The 24,885-nt window shown below is 43.2% G+C and overlaps 1 protein-coding gene across 1 annotated transcript in view; it reads left to right on the top strand.

Moving 5' to 3' along the window:
- The window catches only part of PLPP3 (phospholipid phosphatase 3), an 86,111-nt gene extending 74,402 nt beyond the window's left edge, over positions 1–11,709 (top strand). Inside the window, exon 6 of the mRNA XM_060084004.1 lies at positions 9,803–11,709. Within this exon, the coding sequence (XP_059939987.1) occupies positions 9,803–9,928 (126 nt within the window). The 3' untranslated portion in view covers positions 9,929–11,709. The remainder of the gene's footprint in view (positions 1–9,802) is intronic.
- Positions 11,710–24,885: the final 13,176 nt, after the last annotated feature.

Raw genomic sequence — 24,885 nt, 5'->3', positions numbered from 1 at the left:
TGCTCAGCTTGGGGAAGAGAAGGCAGTGGGTCATTAATTTTCTTAGAGTTCTTGAGTTCTGAATTCCAAAATAGGTCTCAACGGGCTAAAATCAAGGTGTTGGTAGGGCTGCGTTCCTTCCGGAGGCTCTAGAGGGAGCCTGTTTCTTTGACATTTCCAGCTTCCAGAGGCTGCCGGCATTCTTTGGCTCGTGGCCCCTTCCTCCGTCTTCAAAACCAGCAGCGTAGCATCTTCATCTCTCTTTCTTTCATTCTCTCTGACCTCTGCTTACATCTTCACATCTCCTTCTGTGATTCTGACTCTCCTGCCTCCCTCTTACGAGGACCCCTGTGATTACATTGGGACCACCTGGATGATCCAGGATACTCTCCCCATCTCGAAATGTTTAACTTAATCACATCTACAAAGTCCATTTTGCCATGTAAGGTAACATATTCACAGGTCCTGGGGATTAGGATGTGGGCATCTTTGGGGGGCTATTGTTTAGTCTAGCATACCTTCTCTTCTGTCTTTTCTGATGACAGATTGCCTAACTGTCTTGTAATGCTCCCATAGTCCTTTGCATGTTTTTCCTGCTGTGACATTCAGGCTGGTTCTGTCGTAATTGTTCACATGTCTGTCTCCCCAACTAGACTCTGGGTGCCGTAATAGCAGAATCCATGGCTTAACCCTCTGGTTGTTCATTATCAGTGCCTGGTACAGTGGCTGACACACAATAGCTACTTGATAAGCATTGGCTAACGAATGAGTGATGAATTAGCCTGTGACCCCAGGCAAGACACTTCCTCTTGAGCCTAGTTTCCTCATCTGAATTGATCTTGGAGGCCCTCAGCTCCATGACCTTCTCCCACAGAGATTACGAGGCACAGCCGACTTTGGACTCTGTAGTAACTGAGCTGGACCTGCCTTCTCAGATGGAACTGTCTCCAGGCAATGCCCATGTAGGTGGCCTCTAGTTGGGGATCATGACATGTCTTTAAGTCCCCAGGGGGTACAGTGCATCACTCCAGAATGTTGGCTCAGCCACTGCAGAGCCTTGGGCAACAGGCCATGACAGCCAAGCACTTTTACCCGGGTCTGTTGAGAGTAAGTCCTGTCACAGCAAAAAGGCGTGTCTAGACAAAAATCACATGCCAAACAGGAGAGGGTTTGGTCCCCTCCCTCACTGCTTACTAGCTGAATGCTTTCCAAAGGAGGAGGGCAATGGCAGCCAACACAGACAAAAAACCTACACAGTGTCGTGAACTCAACACAGAGACACGGACACGCAGGGGCAGAAGGGGAGGCACACTGATGTCCGTCTTCACACATGCGGACGGAGGTGCACAGGACAGAGCCACAGGGACAGACCCAGTTGTACCCAGACATCCATCCTCTTTCTGTCACCAGCACTCAGAATCACAGATACACAGACAGGCCAAGGCAAACACAGGCACATGCTCACCCTCGCAGTCTCCTCTCTCACAAACACACACACACACACACACACACAGCCACCCCTCCCAAGATGTGAACTCTACAGCTGGGCTCACCATTCCCACCCCTGGCGTAACCCAGGGACCTGGACGAAGCGACAGACATTGGTTCATTTCCTATCTGGTGACAACTTGACTATCTGGCCACCTCCTCCCTGACCCTCCCACAGATGGCAAATTATGGGGCCCTGGGAGGGGTCAGGGCAGGGCCAGGCCGCCATTGCTGTGGGTGCAGCAGAGGAAGCAGCTGCTCGTGAATTTCATAAACATGCAGCAGAGTCTTTCCTGGTTTTCCTCTTGCAGGGTGTGTGGCTCAGCCAGCAGTTGCTCTTTTGTGTGCTGCTATCTTCCTCCAGGATGTAGGGAAGGGCGAGGATGTTCTTTGTCTCTGCCACAGTTAGGTGACCCTGGGAGAAGGGACAAGTGAGAATGTGAATGGAAGAAGGGTTCAGTGATGACAGCCCCCCAGGGGAAAATGGGGCACAGAGAGAGGATGGGACACACCCAAGGACACATGGTGGCAGAGTAGGAACCAGATCTCGGCTCTCTTGATCCTATCTCAAAGGATTAAACTAGTAAACGCCAAACACGTGTAGTCTATGCCCTGAATTTGTGAGATCTTCTGTAACAGGAGATTTCCATCTATTTCCACTGGATTCATTCCACTACTGCCTGGGCACAGGGGAATCGATGAAATGACCTCTCGAATCATCTCTTGCCCTGCAAAAGCCTAGCTCTTTGCCCAGAAGCCCTGGGGCTGACCTTGTCATCCTGGGCCTCTACTCTCAGGTGGGCAGGGGTGCCAGGAACCCCTGGGTGTGGGAGAGAGAAGGAAGCAGAGGCAGGGGTAAACTTTGCCCCCCGATAGATAATGACAATTTGCACAGTTCTTCTAAAATCTCCTTTCTCATTCCCCTGCTGAGATGAATGGGGTAGATGATGAGGCAGAGACTCAGATGGGGGAGTTGTATTCCTGCCACTTAGGCATATTGGGCAAGTCACTTCCTCTCAGCTGCCTTTTCCCACCCCACAATGTAGGGATGATACGTCTTAACATCACCTGATCTTTGGATTGAGGATTCAATGAATTAAAGGTGCGTCATGCTTGACAAATGCAATGCATTGATCGGATGTGTATTGCATGTTAAGTATGGTGCCTTGTTTTAAATATTCACAGCTGAAAAGAATTGGTCTTTAAAGAGCTTAGAGTGCAGTAGTTTCCCAGCCATGATCCATAATAAGAAATACCTTATAACCCAATAGAGGTACCCACACATAACTAAAATATTTCACAAAATAAGACTTATGCTTACTGTATGTGATACATTCTAACATTTTAAATTTAACCCTTAAGAATGCTGGTAGCAACTGCCCAGTAAATTGATTTTAAAGTTACTAATGACTTGTGACATGCAGTTTGAAAAACACTGGTCTATTGGGGACAGGCACGTAAACACACAAGTGCAGTAGAAGGGCACAGCCATTAGGATGGGATCCTGTCCTGGGGACAGTGGGGGCTTGAGAGAGGGGAGAGCTCATTCTTCTTGAGGGTGCTGGAAGCCTAGAAGAATTCCTGGAGGAGGAGAATCTCGAGCAATGAATGGATATTTTCTGAGATACAAAAGATAAGGAAGGGCATTTCATGCAGAAGGAATAACACAAAGACATGGAGATGGATGGGAACATGGTACGTCTTGTGACCCTAAAAAGTTCAGAATGATGGGACTTGTGGAATATTTGGGAGAAGTCAATAATAGTAGCTCTCTTGACCCTTTCAGCTTCAAAAAGTGGGATTTCTAGAAGTAGGTCCCTGCCTTCCTCTAGCCTCTGTTATTCTTGGGTACCATGTTCCTGAACTGTAGCTGATACTGGATCTAGCATCTTAGGGACCACCATCAGCCCTCTGGGTCCTCCTTACCAGAAACCCTCCTTTGTATTAGCCAAGAAGTGCCTTCCTGTGAGACTCCTTACAGGGCTCAGACGCCTGTTCTTCAGAATTGCCCACGACTTTTCCTCTGCTGCTCCAAACCCTCCTTTGTACGGGACCAGCTCCCTTCGTGACCCTCAGTAGCAGTGATGGTCATGAATGATGGTAACTGAGGGAGGATTTGAAGAGCTCTTTATAGGTATGAAGTGTTTTCATGTGAATTCTTCCATTTAAGCCTTACAGAAACTGTGAGAAGGTATATTTTTAAATAATGGTAGCACACAAATGCAGGGCAGACCCATCCTCTGAAATTATAAACCTCTTCATTTTGCATAAATGCAAGTCTAGACAAGAGTGTGACTTGGCCTGGGTCATACAGCTGTAGCAATTTGGGGACTAGATCCTGCTGCCTGACTCCTCGTATGACACTTTCTACCTCATCAAGTTCCCTTTCAGATATACTAGGAAATTACTCAGTTCGGACACTGACAAGTTCCCATGCCAGAAAATCACTGAAAGGCCTCTACTGAGGTCAAAAAATACTTATTGCAATCAAGTAACTCCCATTTAGTCAAAAGACAGGGCTGCCAAAGATGACTTTTCTTTAGACAGCACTTATTATACTTAGGGCATGAGAGTGAGCTGAGGCCCAAGGCAAAGAAAATTATTCCTTAGTCAATGAGATTGTTTATTACGGTAGAGCAGGATGCCCAAAGGATATCCCAAGACCAGGGCATCACGGTGTATGCAACAGGGGCAGCCCATGGTTTCTATCCTCACAAGGGGGGTGGACTAGATTTATTGAGGCTACGCTTGCTGGGCTCTGAGCACATTCGCTTGAGTATCTCATTGTCTAAAGGGGAAGCATGACATAGCATTTATAGCATTATGTCTGCACTTGAGCCTATAGGCCTCATGCTAAGACGGAAGTTCATTAGAAGTTCAGTGTGGGTACCAAAGAGAGCAGATTCGAGCAGCTTAAGGAAGGGCTCATGGAGCCCAGGGTATAGATAAGGGAGCTGCTCTCAGAGGGATTACAAGATGTCTAAGACACACAGCCAGTGAGTGGCAGGTCTATGACTTGAGCCCATCTGTTCATCTCCATGGACTGTCCACTAATGGCTCTCCTCACTTGAGTCTACATAACAAACACCACTAGTGTTTGTTCAATGCAGATTCTAGGCAACGCTTCTAGCAGGTCTGGGTGGGCCCAGGAATCCGCTTTTTCAAGAAGCACCCTGCTGATTCGGAAATAGACCATCTGAAGATTACACTTTGAGAAACACTGGAATAGACAACTCTGTTTTCTTCTGACTCTGAGATTCCAAAATTCTTCCACTTTTATGTTTATTTGCTCTGTGTTGGCATCGAAGATCAACGAGGGCTTATAAAAATGTCGATATATAAGGATGTGGTGCCTGTCTTCAAGGAGTTCTCTTACGCACTCTCAAGACTTGAAACACTCAGGGACTCCAGAAATATTTAAAGGACAATTTTGTTGTCATAATCTGCCCTTAACAAATGACACTCAGGGCTTGCTGACTCAGCAATTTGCAGCAATGGGAGTGGAAACCATGGCTGCAGACGAGACTTTTTGTTTCTGGCCAGTGGTTCTTGGTGAGCTCCAGGCAGGCAGCACCTAGGCCAGGCTGGGATGTGTGCTCTGGGCACTGGCATCTCCAGAGCTGGTGAATGCTGGTAACGAGACATTGGAAGCATCTTCCTTTTTGATTGTGCTGACTCATTCCCCAAAATAGCCCCAGAAATTATTGGACTTCGAGAGCATATCCTATCTGCCCTGTGGAAAACTCCCATCTCATATGGTCTTCATGTCTGGCTTGAATCTATACAGGCTTTCACCTATTTGTCCATATTCTCAATCATTTCAATTTTCCCCTCTCTAATTTTCCTTGCTTCTGGTTCCTTCTCCTGTTTCTTTTCTTTCCACCCAAGGGGCAGGGGAAGAGACATGACTTGCTGTGGGTAGGCACTGAACATACAAGCCAGTGATCATTGCTCTGTTTATTAACAAGCCCCACTTGCTCATTTTGTGACATCATATAATCCTTTGAGTAAACCTCTGAGGTAGGCATTGTATCCCTCATTTAGGTATTTTGCTGAAAATGGCAAAACTTGGATTTAAAGACATGTCTGTTCTACAACCAAGAGCAAAGCCTGTCATCAGTGCTACATGTGTAGGATGGAGAGTGGGAGATGGTGACCCAATGGCACAGTAACAAGAGTCGCCATTTAGAAGGAGACTCCTGTACATTTCTCATCTCATTACCGCAAACAGGATTCCTCCAGCCAGGAGTTGCCTTGTTTGTGTGTAGTCTTGCTCTTGGTGGAAGGGCTTCATTGTCTTGAGTGCTTGTCTGAATCAGATTACTACACCCTCAGATCACAGAAAAGCTTGCCTTTCTGACTCAAGAGAAGGTCAGAACCACTTTCCCAAGCAAATATTAGAGAGAGCCAGAATATGAGAAGGCAGAGGAAAGCAGAGCTGTAATTTTTTCCCTAGCATAGTTACCCAAACTTTAAGAGTTTCGTTGGGAACAAGTGAGAGATTTCTAGAGTTGAAAACAAACCTAGAAATAAAAGCATTATGTCCCCCTGCACACATAAGTGCCGCCTCCATCAACGGCAGTTGTGTCCTCAACGTTTCAAAAACCCATCTCTTCTTTGTCTTCACTGCATGGTGATCTTACAGGACTCATCCTCTCCTAGATTCTGCAACAGTGTCCTGACCGGGACCCCTGCCTTCAGGCCCTCTGCTCGCTTTCTGACGCCTTCTCCTTCTTAGATAATCATGATCTTAATTCAAGTCTTCCCAACGTGCTGCTTCCCTGTTTCAGCCTTGACAGTGGCTCCTTGGGCTGTGCTATACCCCTTCTCAGGATCTGGCTCCCCCTCCAGCCTCACTGACCGCTCAGCCCTCCCTATACTGAGCTTCCTGCGGCTCCTGAACGAGCTGGGCTCCCTCACTCCTGTGCCTTTGCACGCGCTTCTCCCTTTGCCTAGAATAACATTCCTGGCATTCACCACCTGGCTTACTCCTACTTATCCTTCAAAGCTGAGCTCAAATATACCTCCTTTGGGGGAAACCTTCTAAGGCCCTCTCCCCTCCCCTTCAGCCTGGGTTAGATGCCACATTCTCTGTGTTGCTTTAACACCCCGGCTTCCCCCTGTCATAATCCTCAGAACACTATTGTACTGCCCTATTTACCCGGCTCTCTCCCTCATTGCCCTGTGAGCTCTTGGAGGGCGAAGAACTTTCTTCTGTATATTTATCATCTCAGGCACGGAGCAGATGTTCAATAAGTGTTTACTGATTGCACTTTTCAAAAAAGCAATTTGTGAAGGTAAAGGAGAACAGAAATGGAATTGAAAGCATATGCTCAGGGTAGGAGAACTTAAAACTCTCCCTGGTGCTTCGCGCATAGGTTTCGTGTTTGCCAAGACTGTCGTCTGATGGGCTCTTTCACACCACAGAGGAGGTCTGTGCAGTGGGGCTGTGGGCTGGGAGGGGGTTTGTCCCTCAGACCTGGGGTAGCCACCTAATTCGTGTAAACCCTTCCCAGCCTGGGCCTCTGGGTTTTCTTTCCAGGTGGAAATCATCTTCTGCAGGAAATAGAACTGGCCTTGCCTAGTCCTTTTTGTATTCTGCTGTTCAAGCATGAAGACGGAGCCCTGTTTGAGTCTTGACAGGATCGTGTTTCATGATCCCCCAAAAAGTGTTTGCGTAACCTCAGGCCACGCTGAAGGCAAAATACAGCTTAAGCGGGGGATCCTGCTGGACCCGACTCCACTTTTTATCTTGCCGCTGGGGTGTGTGCATGTGACGTGGGAGGGTGTGGTCCCCCTGACATCCTAGGCTTTCTCCGTGCCGATAAGATCCAAGGCCAGAGTGCTTGCTTCCAGTGGAAAGAAGTGGAGGAATTCAACAGCAAACATTTTATAAGCTCCTGGTGTGTGCAAGGCTCAATGCAAAGGGCTGTGGGTGATGTGGGATGATTAGGGCTGGGCTCCATCCTCAGGAAGCCTCTCATTAGGAAGAAAGACGGATGGGCAAAATTTTGGAGACACGAGAGGACGTGGCTCACTCTAGGCCCAGACACAACCTTGGTACCCACACAAGGAACGTCTTTTATTGAACTATGTGCCAGCTACAGGTTTAGTTCTTATCAAGTACATTCTTGCCTTTAACCTTCATTTCATTCCTATCTTGCAGTTCGGAAACGGAAACTCTTAACATGTAGTGGATATGAGCTCAGGAAATTAAATTGGGAAGTAAGCCAGTAGATGGAGGTGGTGTCGGGATCTTGAAGGGAGGGATGTTTGTGTGAGGGTGTCCCCTGCTGTCTTTGCCCTCAGCACATGGCACAGGGGCTGGGAGAAAGACCTCTAAGAAATGAGATCCGTAAGAACCCTTATTTGGTGGTGCTCGCTGCTAGGCTGGAGAAAGTGGAGTTCAGAGCCAGCGATGGAGAGATTGACCGAAATCTCTTCCTCGGGGACAAAGTGAAGGAGGAAGGGGAAGGTAATTTCCAGGTAGAGATGAGGACATGGGCTCTCCACCTGTCAGAGAAGAGTTGAAAAGTTTAATGATCTCCTAGAACTTTAATCATGTTTGTTCAGATTTCTTTATACTGGGGGCACCTGAAACCCCCCTTCCCCACCTGTTTGTAAAGGGTTCCCGTGCAGGGGAGCCTAGGGCCTCCTGGCAGGGTTGGATACAAACCTTTTCTCTCCTGGTTCTCAAGCTTGCCCTGGCTACGAGACAAAACTTACTGTGCCACGGTTCTCACTGTTCACACCTCCTTAGAAAAGAAAGAGGCCAAAGGCTTAATTTTTTCCTTTGCAAAATGGTACATTCAATAGCACTCAGGCTGCAAATGTCTTAAAATGTTCCATTTCTTGGCTAATATTTCACTTTCTTGCTGTAGGATAGAAATTGCCTAGCCTTCTTTCTGTATATATATATATATATATATATATATATATTTTTTTTTTTAACCAAAAACTAGTAATGAAATGTTTAAGTAATATATAATAATAATATATATAATGGGTACAAAAATTCAAAACATACAATACAAAGGATTTTATGGTGGCCAGTAAATAAGCCTCTGCTTCCCATTTGCCTTCTAGTCACCCCATTCTCCTGGGGTGACCAGCATCACCCATGTCTTGCTGTGATTTTGATTGCACTTTGCTGATGGTTGTATCACTACAGAGAGAACACTGTGGAAATTGGTTCAGCAAAGGATCCAAGTCACTTCTGTGGCCAGGCCCTGGCTGCAGAGCCTTGGTATTGGTGCAGTCTTATTAAGAACTTCATTTTCTTGCCTATAATGTGCCCTGAATGAAGTCACAGGGGCACATGACCATCTGCAGGACAAAGACTCTTCCATCCAGAAAGCCGTTAGCCATAGGAACTTTGAAGTGTTTTAGCCACTAAAACACTCGTGGCTAAACTCAGCCATGTGTTTCCTATTAAATTACATGACTGACAGCTGCCTCTTATGGCTACTTCATACAAACGCCTGCTGCTTAATGGCTCAAATGGATATCTGTGTATTTATTTTGCCACCTAATACAAAGCATAAATTTTTCTTACTCGGGTAACTTAGCACGTTCTGGAATCTTTCATCATAAGCTAATTGAGACCGGAACTCTGCCTGAGCCATCCTTATACCCTTGTGGATAAGCGTTCAAGTAAACGTTTCTCAGCGATTCTAAGAACGACTTCGTGAGGGCACATGCTCAGGAGAAGGAAGGAGGTTGGGAATAAGCGATAGGAGAGTTTTTGTTGACCTTTCCACCGGGTTAGTTGCTGACTCCTTCAGCCAAGAGACCCTGGCTTCTTGACCCCCATCAAACTGTTGACATCACTGTGCTTTCAGGAAAAAGTGATCACGACTGCTTCCTTGCTCCAGAGCCTGCTGATAGGAATTCATACCGATCTCTTTTGGTTACACCCTAGATTCCTTTGTGAGGAAAGGGAAAGTATCACAGACTAATGACGGTGACTAATTATGACCTGCTTCCTTTGTTTGAGAACTTATCTTTCACTGCTACTCATTTACCTTGAGAAATAAGGAAGTGGGGCTTGCAGATAGGGAGCACTGGACTGAGAGCCCATGGAAGTGAGGTCTGTCCCTACCATGGCTGTGCACCCTCGGGCGTGTCACTGCATTTCTCTGGGCCTCAGTTTCCCTCTCTGTACAAGAAGAATTGGACTCTGTGGGTCTCCTTGGTCCTTCCGTATTCAAAGATCTACAGTTTGGGGGCCCCTTTCTCTAAAAATCTATGCTCCTATGGTCTTCCCTTTGCCTTTGCCTCTCCCCAGGGCTCAGATGTCAGTGACTGATTGGGATCTCTGATTTTGTGCTTCTAGGTTTTCTTCGTGTCTGACCTCTTCAAGACCAAGACGACACTCTCCCTGCCTCCTCCTGCTATCAGGAAGGACATCCTCTCACCTGTGGACATTATCGACAGGAACAATCACCACAACATGGTGTAGGTGCTACCCACCTCCTGAGCTGTTTTTGGAAAATGACTGCTGACAGCAAGTTTTTGCTGCTCTCCTATCTCATCAGACAGTAGAATGTAGGGAAAAACTTTTTGCCCGACTGATTTTTAAAAAGGAAAAAAAAAGTCTTATCTTGTGGCCTTCCAAAATAGGTAGTGTTCACCTATATGGAAATAACAGCAAACTAACAGCAAGTGCGGGAATCCTGGATGTGCAGTTGGTTTAAGTGTTCATGTTCTAGTGAACACAGGCTTGTTCTGGAACAAACACTAAGATGATTTGAGTAGAGCCTGCCGGTCACCTTTGTGACCTGAGGAATCCCAGGCCTGTTGGAAAAGCTCAAATTCACCTTGTAGCACACGACGCCAGAAATAGCACTGAATCAAGAAAATAGCCATTGGGGGCTCCCCTGTTGTGTCTCTCTGTCCACACCACTCGATTCTCCACTGTGACTTTGGTTCAGGAATCTTGTTTGTTTGTTTGTTTTTGTTTTTAAATATAAGAAAAGAGCAGGTTTGCTCAGTCAAGCGATCAGATCCTGAATCCAAATTCCCAGTTGTGAAGCCTTATCACTCACTTCCTCAGCCCGTAGGCCAGCAACCACAGTCCCTCACTTTAGTGATTAGGTGACTCTTTGTGGATACGTGAATTTCACAAATAGCACAATTTCAGAAGAGCTTGAGGGCAGAGGCCCTCCTGTGTCTTCTCTTGATGCACCAGCCTGTGATGCTGAAATGTCGATTACAGGATGCTGATGTTGTGTACATCAATCACCAGGGCACTGCCACGCTCAAGTAGTGATGGTTAGCTTCGGTTACTGCTTTCTTCCTGGAAACCCTTCCTGGGTGCCCACCGGGATTGCCTGGGAGCGCCCGGAGACGAGCAAAGATGTGGTCTGCCATCAGCTGATGGAAAGCAGCCTTCCATGCAAGAGATGGAGGAGTGGAGGGAGCAGAATGAATAGTGAAGCAACCCTTTGGCTACTCAAAGTCGGAATGAGCCAGAGTAGCAGACAGTCTCACATCCCAGAGGCTGCCCTTCCAGATAAAGGGTGGGGGGGGGTCTCTGGGGGAGCTGCTCTTGCTAAGCTGTGTAAAGCACTATTGTCTTGGGGTTGATCTCTAGGGCAGTTCTTGGTAGGTTCTGCTGGGCAGAACACGTGGGTTAAATCTCCGTAGAGTTTCCTCATCCTCTGTCCGTAAGTGTCCTTCCAAGCAAGGTCTCAGTCGAGGCAGCAGACAGGGACCGCTTCTACTGAACCTTTGAGGAAAGGGGGAAGGAAGAAATGCTTTCAGATCTCGGATGCAAACCTTTCAAAGGGCTAAATGTAACCACATGGGTCAACCACATGCACATCCTTACAACAGAAGCCGTCCTTTCATTTCAACTTATAGCAAGCTATGATTTTTATATATAAATATTATATAAATAATGTATAAAACATTAAAAGTTAACTATGTAAAATATTATTTCTGAAACAATTTTAGCTATATCCACTATGACTATAAACTGTGTCTCGACCTGTGTTATTTACATTAGCTGCTTACAAAAGCATGGAGTTCATTTTTTTTAATATCAACTAAAATATTGTAGTTCTGTGCTAGACATTGTTTTTACAATGAAAGAAATAACTGCAACTAGAGAAAACTGTATAAAAACATTAAATTGTCAGTATTTTTGTAAGGTTCCATTTTGTAAAGAGAATAATATTCAAAGACTTTTGTAGAATACAAAGTGAAAACTTGTATCTGCGAAACTATACTTGTATTAAAGGTGCTTTTTAAATAAAAGCTCATAACAACTAAGGAGGGAGTTGGAAGCTCGGAATGATTGGGGGGGGTTGGTCTTGGGTGGGTGGGAGGAGGGGGACTTGAAGGCTGTGCTCCTCGAGGGCCCTCGCCTCCCCTCAGGGCATCACCGTGGGATTCTCTCAATGGAAAATATGGTGGCCGTGGTACTGTCGATAGGGATGCCCCAAGCTCTTTCATCTCTGAGAGCCTGTTTGCAGGGTGAACAGAGAGAGCTCTGGTCCTGCTCTCCTCTCAGGCTCTTCTAAAGAGCTTTTGTATTCAAAAGGGGAGTTTCCTCGGGGCAGGGGGAGCTGTGGATCCCCCAAAAGCAGATAAGGAGTAGGCTGTAGATAAGGTGTGCTTCGGGAGGTCACAAAGGGAGTCCTTTACCCAGCCAGCGACATCAAAGGAAGGGGGCTGTACCGCTAAGAATGGCATTTGCCCCCTGCTTTCCTTCCCTGTGTCTCCCCAGCCTGGAAGGAGAGGGGAAGCTGGATGTTCACTCACATTGTTTAAGCACCTGCGTGCCAGGCGCTGTGGCTGATTTGTTGCTTTTGATCCTTCCAGCAGTTCTTATTTTGAGAAATAAGGACTACTAAGGAACGCAAAGATGATGTTTAAGGTCGTAGAGGAGTAAACTGCAGGCCAGAGCTTGGGTTCATTTCCTATTTTGCTGCTGTCACAAATTACCACCAACTTGTGGCTTAAAACAACACAAATGTACTATCTTCTCTTTCTGGAGTCTTTATAGGCTCCATTTCCTGGCCTCTTCCAGCTTCTAGAGGCCATATGCTTTCTTTGGTTTGTTTCCTCTCTCTTCAAAGCCAGCGACGTCGGGTCGAGTCCTTCTCATTCTGTCGTCTTTCTGGTTCTCCTCTTCTGCCACTGCTTCTACATTTAGGGCCCTGATGATGGTATTGGATCCACTCAGATAGTCCAGGATAATCTACCTATGTTACAGTCAGCTGGTTAGCAACCTTAATTCCATCTGCTACCTTAATTCCTTAATTCCCCTTTTGCCATGTCATAAAACATATTCACAGGTTCCAGGGATTAGGACATGGATATCTTTGAGGGGACCATTATTCTGCCTACCTCTGGCCACCAAAGATTCACATCCAGCCCACATGCAAAGTACATTCACCCTATCCCAACATTCACCAAAGTCTCAACACATTATAGCATCAATTCAAAATCTCAAATCTCATTATCAAACTACATCATCTAAATAAGGTAAGGATGAGGTTCTGGGTTTAATCCATCCTGAGGCACAATTGCTCTCCATCTATGAATCCGTGAAACTTAAGAAATAAGTTATCTGCTCCCAAAATTCTATGATGGGACAGGCATAGAATAACAGTTATAGACATTCCTAGTCAAAAGAGAAAATGGAAGGAAAGAGGGAATCATTGATCTCAAGCAATTTTAAAATGTAGCCAGGCAAACTCCATTTGATTTCAGGGCCTGGGAATAAACCCATGTGGCTTGTGGCTTCCTTTCTGCCACCAAGGTCAGCCTGCTCTTTGCTGCTACACAAGCCTCACTCAGGTCCCTGTCCTAACTCAGCATTTTCTCTGCATTTTCCTGTAAGTGGAGTTGTAACTTTGGACCCATGATGCAGCGAGGGAGATTTAAGGCCAGAGTTCAAAGTTTGTCCTTCAAATCTAGGGGAACAAAGTTCCAGATAGATAAAATAACTTCCTGGCAGGAGGAGGGGGATACACAGCAAGTTAGTGGGGGAGCTGAGGAGACAAAATCAAGTCATTCCTTACTGCTTGTCTCCCTGTCTTCCCATTATACCTTTCCAGTAACACTTGGTGAATTAAACTAGTCTCAAGGAGAGAGAATGCCATTTCATGGGCACTTAAGGAAAGATGGGGCTGTGCCATAGTATGGCGCAGCTCTGGGATTCAGATCCAAATTATTTCAGTTATTTGTTGATTAATACTAATTAAGTACTCTGTACCGGGCACTGGTAAACACATGAGGTAGGACAGTGGATAAAAGGGATGGGATCTCAGCTTCAAGGGAATTATGGGCTAGAGAAGAATGCAAAAAATCAAATAATCACACAACTAGGTAATTAAGAAGTGAGAAGAGTGTTATGAAGAAAGAATACAGGAAGCTATGAGAGATGTCATTTGGAGGACCTGTCCTATCTGATGGTGGTTTTCCTGAGATCTACCAAGGGCCAAAGCCTGTTTATATCACTTATCCACACCAATGACATGAATGAAAAGAGCTCTGCCAGATGTAGGTCTAGGAGAAGAGACAAGTAATTACGGTAGTGTGATAAGGGGAAGAGGAGCACTCGGGAGGTGTTGCAGGAGCCTAAGTAGAATGAGTTAGACTTTGACGTCCTCCATGTGGACCCTCTCCCTATCTCTGGTAAACATCCCTTCTAGGACATCCAACCCTGAAAAAACATTCCAGCTTCTGCATGAACCAACCCTTCCAATGACGATAATTGTGCCTTCAACAGCCCTTTGCAGTTTTCTGAAAACTTGAGTGCACACATCACATTTGGATTCTCCTCACCTCCTTAGGAGAAAAGATGAGGCATGAATGGCCCCAGATGTCAGAGATGAATGTAGGCTCAGGGAGGCTTTGGTAGTTTTCTTTTGATACCAAAACAGTTTGTAAATAATAATGAATAAGAAAAAGAGAGACAACATATTTTTAAAACTTTCTAAGAGAGGATATACAAATGGTAGATAAACATAGAAGTGTGCTCAGCTTTATTAGTCATGGGGGAATGCAAATTAAAATCACAGTGAGATATCACTACATACTGTGACATCCTTGTCTAACTTAACAAAAAAACTGATAGTACAAATGTTGGTGAAGAGGTGAAATAACTGAACTTTCATTCACTGCAAATGGGGATATAAATTGGTACAGCCATTTTGGAAACTTTGGCAGTATCTACTAAAGCCAATAATAGGCATACCCCATCCCCCAGAAATTCCACTCCTAAATATGCACCCAACAGAGGGATGTATGTATTCTCACCAAAACTGGAAACAACTCAAATCCCCATCAACAACTGAGTTAAAAAGTGAAAATTAAATATTAAAAAGATCATTAAAAAGTGAAATTAAATATTCACATGAGGAATACCACTTAGCAATGAAAATGAACAAACCCCTGCAATGCACAACAATATGAGTGAATTTCACAGAAAGAATATTGAGTGAATGGAACCAGGAACAACAGAATACATACTGTGTGAGTTCATTTTTATGAAGTTCAAAACAGGCAAACTCGGGCTTCCCTGGTGGCGCAGTGGTTGAGAGTCCGCCTGCTGATGCAGGGGACAAGGGTTCGTGCCCCGGTCCGGGAAGATCCCACATGCCATTGAGCGGCAAGGCCTGTGAGCCATGGCCGCTGAGCCTGCGCATCCGGAGCCTGTGCTCCACAACGGGAGAGGCCACAACAGTGAGAGGCCTGCGTACCGCAAAAAAAACAAAACCAAAAAAACAGGCAAACTCACAGCAAAAGAAACAATTAACAAAATGAAAAGACAACCTACTGAATGGGAAAAATCTGCAAACCTTATATCTGATAATGAGTTAATATCCCCAAATGTAAAGAACTCATACAACTCAATAGCAAAAAACAAATAACCCAATGTAAAAATGGACCTGAATAGACTTTTTTCCAAAGAAGTATATGAATGGCCAACAGGTACATGAAAAGATGTTCTACATCACTAATCATTAGGAAAGTGCAAATCAAGACCACAATGAGATATCACCTCATGCCTGTTAGAATGACTAACATCAAAAAGACAAGATATAACAATTGCTGGTGCAGCTGTGAAGTAAAGGGAACCCTTGTGTGCGGCTGGCGGCATGGTAAACTGGGACAGCCACCGTGGAAAAACAGTATGGAAGTTCCTCAAAAAAATAAAAGTAGAACTATTATATGATCCAGCCATTCCACCTCTGGGTACATATCTGAAGGGAATGAAAATCCTGTGTTGAGATATCTGCACCCCATGTTTATAGTAGCATTATTTACAATAGCCAAGACATGGAAATAACCTAAGTGTCCATCAACAGATGAATGGATAAAGAAGTTGTGGAATATAGATACAATGGAATATTATTCCACTATAAAAAGGAAGAAATTCTGACACTGGCAACAACATGGATGGAACTGAATGGGCATTATGCTAAATGAAATAAGCCAGACAGAAAAAGACAAATACTGTATGATCTCACTTATATGTGAAATGTAAAAATAACAAAAAGAAAAAGAAAAACCAAACTCATAGAAAAAGTCATCAGATTTGTGGTTACCAGAGGCAGGGGTTGTGGAGAAGTGGAACTGGATGAAGGTGGTCAAAAGGTACAGACTTCCAGTTACAAGATAAGAACTAGGGGTGTAATGTACAACATGATGATGTAGTTAGCACTGCTGTATGGCATATAGGAAAGTGGTTAAGAGAATAAATCCTGAGTTTTTTGCTCCACAAGGAGCAAATATTTTTCTTAATATATATTTTTTGTATTATAAGAGATGACGAATACTAACTAAACTTATTGTGGTAATCATTTCACAATATATGGAAGTCAAACATACTGTGCACCTGAAACTGAATACAGTGCTGTATGTCAATTATATCTCAATAAAACTGGAAAAAAAAGAAACAACCCAAAACAAGCAAGCAAAAACAATACATTTCAAGGAGTTCAGTAAGAACAGAAAATTCCAGAGCAATGATTATACCTTGGTCAGAAAAACACACTTGAACCAAAATAAATATTTTTACCACTTGATTCCTAGCATTGAATTGGGCCTGGTAGGAAACCAAGGAAATTATTTGACTGTCATAATGATACTCAACCTTGTTTACCTCTACTCATCTCCTATCACAGATTCTAAGAAAGGGGATCACTGACTTTCCCAGCCCCCATTCAGCTGATCATGTTCTATGTATTTGAGAAAACAGGAAAGCACTTGAGATGCCTCATTAGCCTGGTTATTGCTGCTTCCTTCCTTCGACATTGTGCTGTGAGGGTATGATGTCTGGGGCTCTGGCAGGTACCTTGCCAGCCATAAGGAAAAAGCCAGAACCTCACAGAGCAGTTGACCAGTGCCCTAGGTGGATCAGCTCTGGAACCACCTGCATCTAGACATCTCATTATGTGTGATAATTATTATTTTTTTTATGATATTTCACAACCCAGTGGGATTTATTCCAGAATTAGAAGGATAGTTTTTTTTTAATATATATATTTTTTATTAGTTTCTGCTTTATAACAAAGTGAATCAGTCATACATATACATCTGTTCCCACATCCCTTCCCTCATGCATCTCCCTCCCTCCCACCCTCCCCGTCCCACCCCTCCAGGCGGTCACAAAGCACCGAGCTGATCTCCCTGATGTGTGATAATTAAATGCCTCTGTTATTTCAATAAATTCAATTCAACATTAAAAAAATTAGAAAAAGCTCATTTATAGTGATAGAAGTCAGATTTGTGATTACCTTTAGGGGGCATATCGACTGGGAGAGGACTTAATGTGGGTGGTAGTCACTTTGTGAAAATTTATTAAGCAGTACATTTTGATTCATGTATTTGTCTATTGCTATGTCACACTTCAACTGAAAAAGGGAACAGAAGGAAATTTGTTCAATACCAAAGGAAAATAAAAAGATTGACAAGATATTGGCAATTTTTACTTCCTAATAGCTTTCAAACTCATCCCTTCCCTTTATTCCCTTTATTTATGTGAGGCCTCATTAACTCTTTTTTAACCAACTGCAATAGCCTCTTTACCAGTTATCACTGCCTCAGTCTACATTCTTGTAAGAATTCCTCCATACAGTGGCCAAAGGGAACCTTCTAAACATAAATCTGACCATGTCACTTACCTGCTCAGGGAATAAAATCCTTCACATGGTATTTATTCTTCTTTTAAATTTTGAATTTATTTCAAAAAATGTAGTATAATACAGAGAATAACACAAGAACCGTGTGCCTTCCACTCAACTATAAGAGATTAGCATATTGCCCTATTTGTTCCAGATCAAATATTGTTGTTGTTAAGAAAGAAGCGGTTAAGATACAATTTTAGTCCCTTCATTCCACACAGTCTCTCCGCCAGGTAACTATTATCCTGAATTTGGTGCGTGCCCTTTCAAATCAGGTTTTCTTACTTGACCCAACATTTGTATGCATCCATGAGCCCTATATAGAATTGTTTTGTGAGTTTTAAATAAGCATATATATTAATAGTATCAAAGTAGTATGTTTTTTATAATCTGCTCTAATCACTCAACATCGTGTTTTTGCGATTCATACATGATGGCACACAGATCCGTAATGTTCATTTAACACTGTAGCATCACTGTATGGGTAAACCATACCTTATTAGTCCATTATAAAGTTGATGGACATTTAGACTGTTTCCAGTTTTTTGTTATTGCAGACAGTGCAGAAATAAACTCCTTTATGTATTTCTCCTTTTAGTCCCAATACACAAAGAAATGGAATTGCTAGATGGTAGAGTATATGCATCACCACTTTAGCAGATATTATTGCCAAAATGCTCTCAGAAGTAGTTGTATCAAATTTATACTATTACTAGCAGCATATGTAATTTATATTTGATTTCCATCTTCAACAACTGGTACTGTTGGACTTTAAAATTTTAACAATCTGATAAGTGTGAATAAGTAAAATCCCTCTGAATTTTTATTTTCATCTTGCACACTAAATAGGTTGAGTTTGTGTGGTTTATAATTTTTTATTATGAGCTTATCTATAGCAGGGTTTCTGTTGTCTATGGGAGTTCCATGCATCCTGGTCTCTAAAAAGCAGTTTTGTGTTTGCTGCTGCCAGGAAAGAATCCCAGGGGGTTCATAGACTCTGGGCTATGCAATCAAATTATGCTATTCTCTTTTTTTCTTTTTTTTTTTTTGCAGTATGTGGGCCTCTCACTGTTGTGGCCTCTCCTGTTGCGGAGCACAGGCTCTGGACGCGCAGGCTCAGCGGCCATGGCTCACGGGCCCAGCCACTCTGCAGCATGTGGGATCTTCCTGGACCGGGGCATGAACCCATGTCCCCTGCATCAGCAGGTGGACTCTCAACCACTGCGCCACCAGGGAAGCCCTATTCTCTTTTTAAACTTTCTAAAGAAGGATTTCAGAAAATAGTTCAGTCCTATTAGATGGATATATAAGACAGTGTGATTTGGCTTTTATGTGCCCCTCCAACTTCAACTTCAGCCAGAAGCTATTACCTTGGTTTTATACTCTCCTTTTATTTCTGATACATGGAATGTCTTTTGATCTGGTCCATGTATTAATAGGGGAAGGGAACTATATTCAGTGGAGAGAACTGTTATATTTTATTCAGTATTTCTATGTGTTTTTTCTGGGAAAGGTAGTTCTACATTAATGAAGTCTGCCATGTCGCTAGATTTGGAATTTCAGCATGGGATTCCTTTCATGATCTGAGATCTCCCTATCCCTCAACCCCTATTTCTTGTGATACACCTACCTTTCCCCTTGTCCCCTAAAATCCAGCTATGCTGAATTGCTTGCAATTCTCCCAAACTCATATCACTTCGCTTTTGCATATGTAGCTACCTCTTCCTAGTTATTGTCAACAATCAGACCTGCCTCCACCTACCTGGGAAAACTGAGCCCAGAGGTTGTGTTGGATGGCTTTGCTGGCCTTCCACTGTCCTCTTGCTCTGCAATTGACTAGATGTCCAACTATCTCACCTATTGACTGTGAACTCCTTGCAGGCAATGGCAATCTCTTATCCTTCATTTCCTTAGGATGGAGCACAGTGGCTAGCACAGAGTAAGTACTCGATTAAATATTTTTGATTGAATAGATGACTAGAGAGTCCCTTCTTTAGTATATGTTTGGAAGTGTGTGTGTGTGTGTGTGTGTGTGTGTGAGAATTATATATGCAAGGATGTACATGTATTTGCCAATACATGATTGTGTATCTCTGGGCATGCATGCAAGTGTGTGTGTGTGTGTGTGTGTGTGTGTGTGTGTGTCCAAGTATATGCACGTACATGAATGTTCGCTCTGCTTCTTCTGAGTGGGTGACCCAAACCCTTAGGTAGCATTTGTGGGGATGCTATGATGTTTGCGGTGACAGCGGAGAGGGGAAATAAAGGATAATTGCCACTTTGGTGCCCAAACTGTGGAATATGTGGTCCAAGCAGCTCTCAGAAACTCACCCCATGGAAGGTGCCTCTTATGGGGGGTGGGGGGGTGGAATCCATTGTACCTAAGTAAGCACCGCACTGCCCTTGAATTCAGGGTGTTGGAACGAGGGGCTGGAAGGAGTTTTGACATCAGTGGTACAGCCTCAGTGGACAATGACTCCTGTGGACCTGATCTCTTTAACTCCAATAGAAGCTATGTGCCAAGTTTTCACTTTTCATTTTCTTTTTAATCCTTTAAGGCCAGTTCCTGCCTCACACTGGGGCCTCTTTCCATCCCATTAAGCCTCTGCCTTCTATTTCTGTGTTTCCTTCCCTCTCATTACTCTGGCATGTGTGGGCAAACAGAAAATTTCTACCGGCACTCTCACTCGACATCTTTCTCTTTCTGCCTGATTCACGGGAGGCTGTCTGGGGGTCCACCTTGATTGGCAGGGGAGTTCCACAACCATGATGTCACCTCTGCTCAGTTGGAGGACCCCAGCATGAATCAAGACATCAGAGGAAATGAGTGGTGATCCCCCAAGGAGACAAGCTCATAAAGTCATCATCAGTGACAGCAAAGGAAATTAAGGAAAACTGAGGTCAGAGTTATAAGAGTACAACCAGTGTTTGTTTATTCATTCCTCATCCATTCAGTGAATGTTCACTGAGCCCCTACACTTTGAATAAGACATAGTTCTTGCCCTCAAGGAATTTACAGTCTAACGAGGGAGACTAATGGATGGACAAACAGAAAGACAAAAGTAAGCCTGTGATGCTCTGGAAACCCAAAAAAGAGGAATCTAAATGACAGGAAGATCAGAGAGGAAGCAAATTGTAAAGAACGTGGGTTCAGAGTCAGATAGACTTGGGTTTAAATCTCCAGTCTGCCACTTAACTACATAAGCCCCTCACTTCTTGAACCTCTGTTTCTTCAGTTGGATGTTGGAGATAACATAATACTTATGCAAAATGGTTATAATGATTAAATGAAATGATATTTTAATATAGAGCCCAACTCACCACAAGTATTTAAATTGAAGATTTTTTCTATCTTATATAGATGTTGCTTAATGTTAAATTTTGAAACAAGTAGGAGATGGCTAGATAAAGAAAAGGGAGCATGGTGTTCTTGGCGGAGAACACAACCGTGTCCAAAGGGCTGACACATTTCATGAGCTGATATATAGCTTGATGTGGTTGAAATAAAGGGATCGCATGTGAAAGCAATGGCAGATGAAGTCAGAGAGGTAAGTTGAGACCAAATCATGCAGTCTTGTATACCTACCTCAGAAGTCTGAGCTAGTATCTCTGGAGGTTTTCAAAAGGGAATAGCATGATTAGATTTGCATTTCTAAAAAGTTTCTCTGAGGCAACTTGACAAAAGTACTAAGAGCCTTAAGCATGGCCATATAATTTGCTCTACTAATGTTACTTCTAGGAATTTATCATAAGGAGATAATCAGAAATAAAGACAAAAGTTTATGTACAAGAATGTGTGCTGAAGGCACATAATGAAATTGGAAACAATCTAAATGTTGACTAATTGGAAAATGATTAAATAAACCACAATGCATCCAGTTGATGCAATATGTTAAAGCATTCAAGTACATTTGGCAATATTTCAAGGTATAGGGAGGCATTCAAAACAAAATGCCAACCCAAAAAGAAGAATTCAGAGCTTAAATACAGTGATTCTGGTTTTGATTTAAAATAAATAAACAAATGAATAAATAAATATGCAAAACTATTGGGAGGAGCTGTACCAAAACCAAAAAATAACTATAGTTATCTTTGCATAGTGGAAATACTGGTGATTTCTGTTTTCTTTTTCAAGTTTTTCTGTACTTTCCACATCTTTAGAATAAATATGTAGCTTTCACAATTTAAAAATATTTTTTAAAATGATCACTCTTACGGGCCTTGTGTAGAATAGAGGTTTATGTAGGAGAGACAGAAAGAAATGAGACAGTTAGTTGACTATTACAATAACCCAGGAGAGAAGTGATAAGATTTTTAGCCAAGGCAAAGCCAGAAGGGATGTACAAGCAGGAGGGCGGATTCTAGAAATATAAAGAGTTAGAATTGAGAAGACTTCATTGCCTATTAGATATGGGTGAAAACAGAGAGAAGAAATCAAACATGGTGCCCAGGTTTCTGACTTGGGCAATCAGGTGGAGAGTGTACTGATCTCAGAGACAGAGAAAACGGGGAAAGGGCAGTTTGGAGGAGAGAGTAGAAGAGATGAGGAACTCTGTTTGGGATATGCTGAACTTCACCTGTTTGTGAGATGTTGAGATAGATGTGTCCAGTAAATAGTTGGATAAATAGGCCTGCAGTTCATTTAGTTACTCATTCATTCATTCAACAAATGTTAATTGAGTACCTACTCTGTGCCGGACAATGCTTTGGTTTTGGATAGCAATACACAAAACAAAATAGAGCTTGCATTCCAGTTGGGGACTAGGGTCTCTAGCTCAGAATAGACATAACAGACATCTGGGCTGAAGATAGACCTTTAGGAATCAACAACTTGGACATGGTAGAGGTGGAGAAAGACATGAGAAGTGGATGAGATGGATGGCCCATCGGGGTTGTGTAGGATGAGAAGTGTGGGCTTATTTTGGATCCAGTTCAGTCAAACTATTTCTTTTCTATGGCTTAGAGGATTGAACTGCTTTGAAAAATGTCTGCACACCCTTTAAATATGATTACTTTCTGCCTGTACTCAACTCCCAGTCTAGCTACCACTTCTGTGAGAGGTGGGCAAGTCACTGAATCTTAGATTTGATGGTCTTATCTCTAAACTAGGAATAATATGGCTTTAACCTGCATCAGTATAACTTTCCTGCATCAGGACCTCTGCAGTTTCTGTTCCTTCTGCCTAGAATACTCTTCCCTGTGACCTTCCCCTGCTGGGCTCCTCCTTCTCATCAGATCTCTGCCCCACTAACACTCCTGCAGAGAGGACTTCCTTGACCTTCCGGGATAAAGCAGTGCAAACCCAGGCCCTTGATACTCAAGCACCCTATTCTAACCGCTGTCTGTTATTTCTTTTACTGTTTTTTACTCATTGTTGATTCTTGCACTCCCTAACCAGAATGTGTCATGAAAGTAAGGGTCAAACTTGCCTTGTTCTCTGTGATAGTCCAATCTCCTAGAAGAAAGCTTAGCATGTAGTAGGCAAGCCGTAATTTTTGAATTATTTTGAATTTGAATAATTTTGAACAAATAAAGTATTTTCCAGTTTTATGAGTAAATATTAAAAAACAACTCTTGAACATTTCTATGTGCCAAGTACCTTGTTAAACTGCAGGGGATACAGAAATCTTACTTGCTTCTTATTTGCAAACAAGTTTACAATCTCATGAGAGATACAGACACCTATGCAGCTATTATAAGGGAGTGAATCAAAGCGGGGCAGAGGTTTGGGTTTTTGTGAGGAAGGGTCTGGAGATGTGCTGTATGTGTAGAGGACGGAACTAGGTAGTCTCAGGGTTACAGATTGGAATACTGGGATTGTGATGCCAACTTGATATTCTGACCCACAGGCTTGGTTGTTGGATGAAAAGATAGGACAGGAGAATGACTCCACTTTACATTTACACTAGACTATGAAATTTATATCTGTTTGGCTCACAAGCACATCATATCCAGATGTATATACACATAGTAGGTGCTCAATAATTATTTTATGAATAAATAAGTTTCATCTCAGCATGAAATAAAATTCACAGTTGGTATATTCCTGAAATGGAATATCATTCAGCCTTAGCAAGGAAGAAAATTCTGACACACGCCCTGACATGGATGAATATTGAGGACAGTTTGCTAAATGAAATAAGCCAGCCACAAAAAGACAAAAACTGCATAATTTCACTTATATGAAGTATCTAGAATAGTCAAAGAAATAGAAATAGGAAGTAGAATAGTGGTTGCCAGGGACTGCAGACAGGGAAGAATGGATAGTTGTTGTTTAATGGGTATAGAGTTTCAGTTTTGCAAGAAGAAAAAGTTCTGGCAGTTGGTTGCACAACAAGGTGAATATACTTAACACTACTGAACTGTACACTTGGAAATGGTTAAGATGGTAACTTTTATGTAATATGTATTTTACTACATTTAAAAGTAAAAATAATAATAATAAAATTCAGAGTGTGACTAGTGATTCAGTTGCATCTGAATCTGTGTTATTTTGTTCTCCTAAGTTAAAGAACTCAAAAACTCTGTGTTCCTAGTGAGAGTTCCCCCTGTTTTCAGAATCTATGAACCTGCATGAAAGGGGCAAGGGGAAACTGAGGCTCCGAGAGGTTTTGTAATTTGTCCCAGGTCACACTGTCAGCAGGGCTGGTCCTGTGATTAGAACCTGAGTCATTGACTTGAGTGCAGCGCTCTCCCCATTCCACTTGTGGTCAGGGTCAGGGGCAACCTCTGCAGCCACCTCTCACATCCTGATCCTGCTTGGGGCACCACGGTTCCTGCTGCAGGACAGATGTCCCTTGACATCTCTGCTTGAAAATCTGATAGGCATCTTGCAATCAGCTATACGGAGCTCCTGATTTAGTAGTTATCAGATGGTATATTCTTTTTTTTTTTTTTTTTTTTTTGGGTATGCGGGCCTCTCACTGTTGTGGCCTCTCCCGTTGCGGAGCACAGGCTCCGGATGCGCAGGCTCAACGGCCATGGCTCACGGGCCTAGCCGCTCCGCGGCATGTGGGATCTTCCCGGACCAGGGCACGAACCCATGTCCCCTGCATTGGCAGGCGGACTCTCAACCACTGCGCCACCAGGGAAGCCCCAGATGGTATATTCTTAAAAATAATTTTTGATAGTTCACTGTGTGATTTTTGGCATACAACTTAGGAGTTCAAAGAATGAAGTCACAGTCCTATAAATAAAACTCTTTCCCCATGAACTGATTCTTGACACTAAGTTCTCTGTGCTGACATCTGTAAATATGATAAATAGGACTAGAATT

The sequence above is a fragment of the Mesoplodon densirostris genome, chromosome 2 (assembly GCF_025265405.1).
Source record: "Mesoplodon densirostris isolate mMesDen1 chromosome 2, mMesDen1 primary haplotype, whole genome shotgun sequence".
In the NCBI taxonomy this organism is placed as follows: Eukaryota; Metazoa; Chordata; class Mammalia; order Artiodactyla; family Ziphiidae; genus Mesoplodon; species Mesoplodon densirostris.
This window is presented reverse-complemented; position numbering and strand designations above follow the sequence as displayed.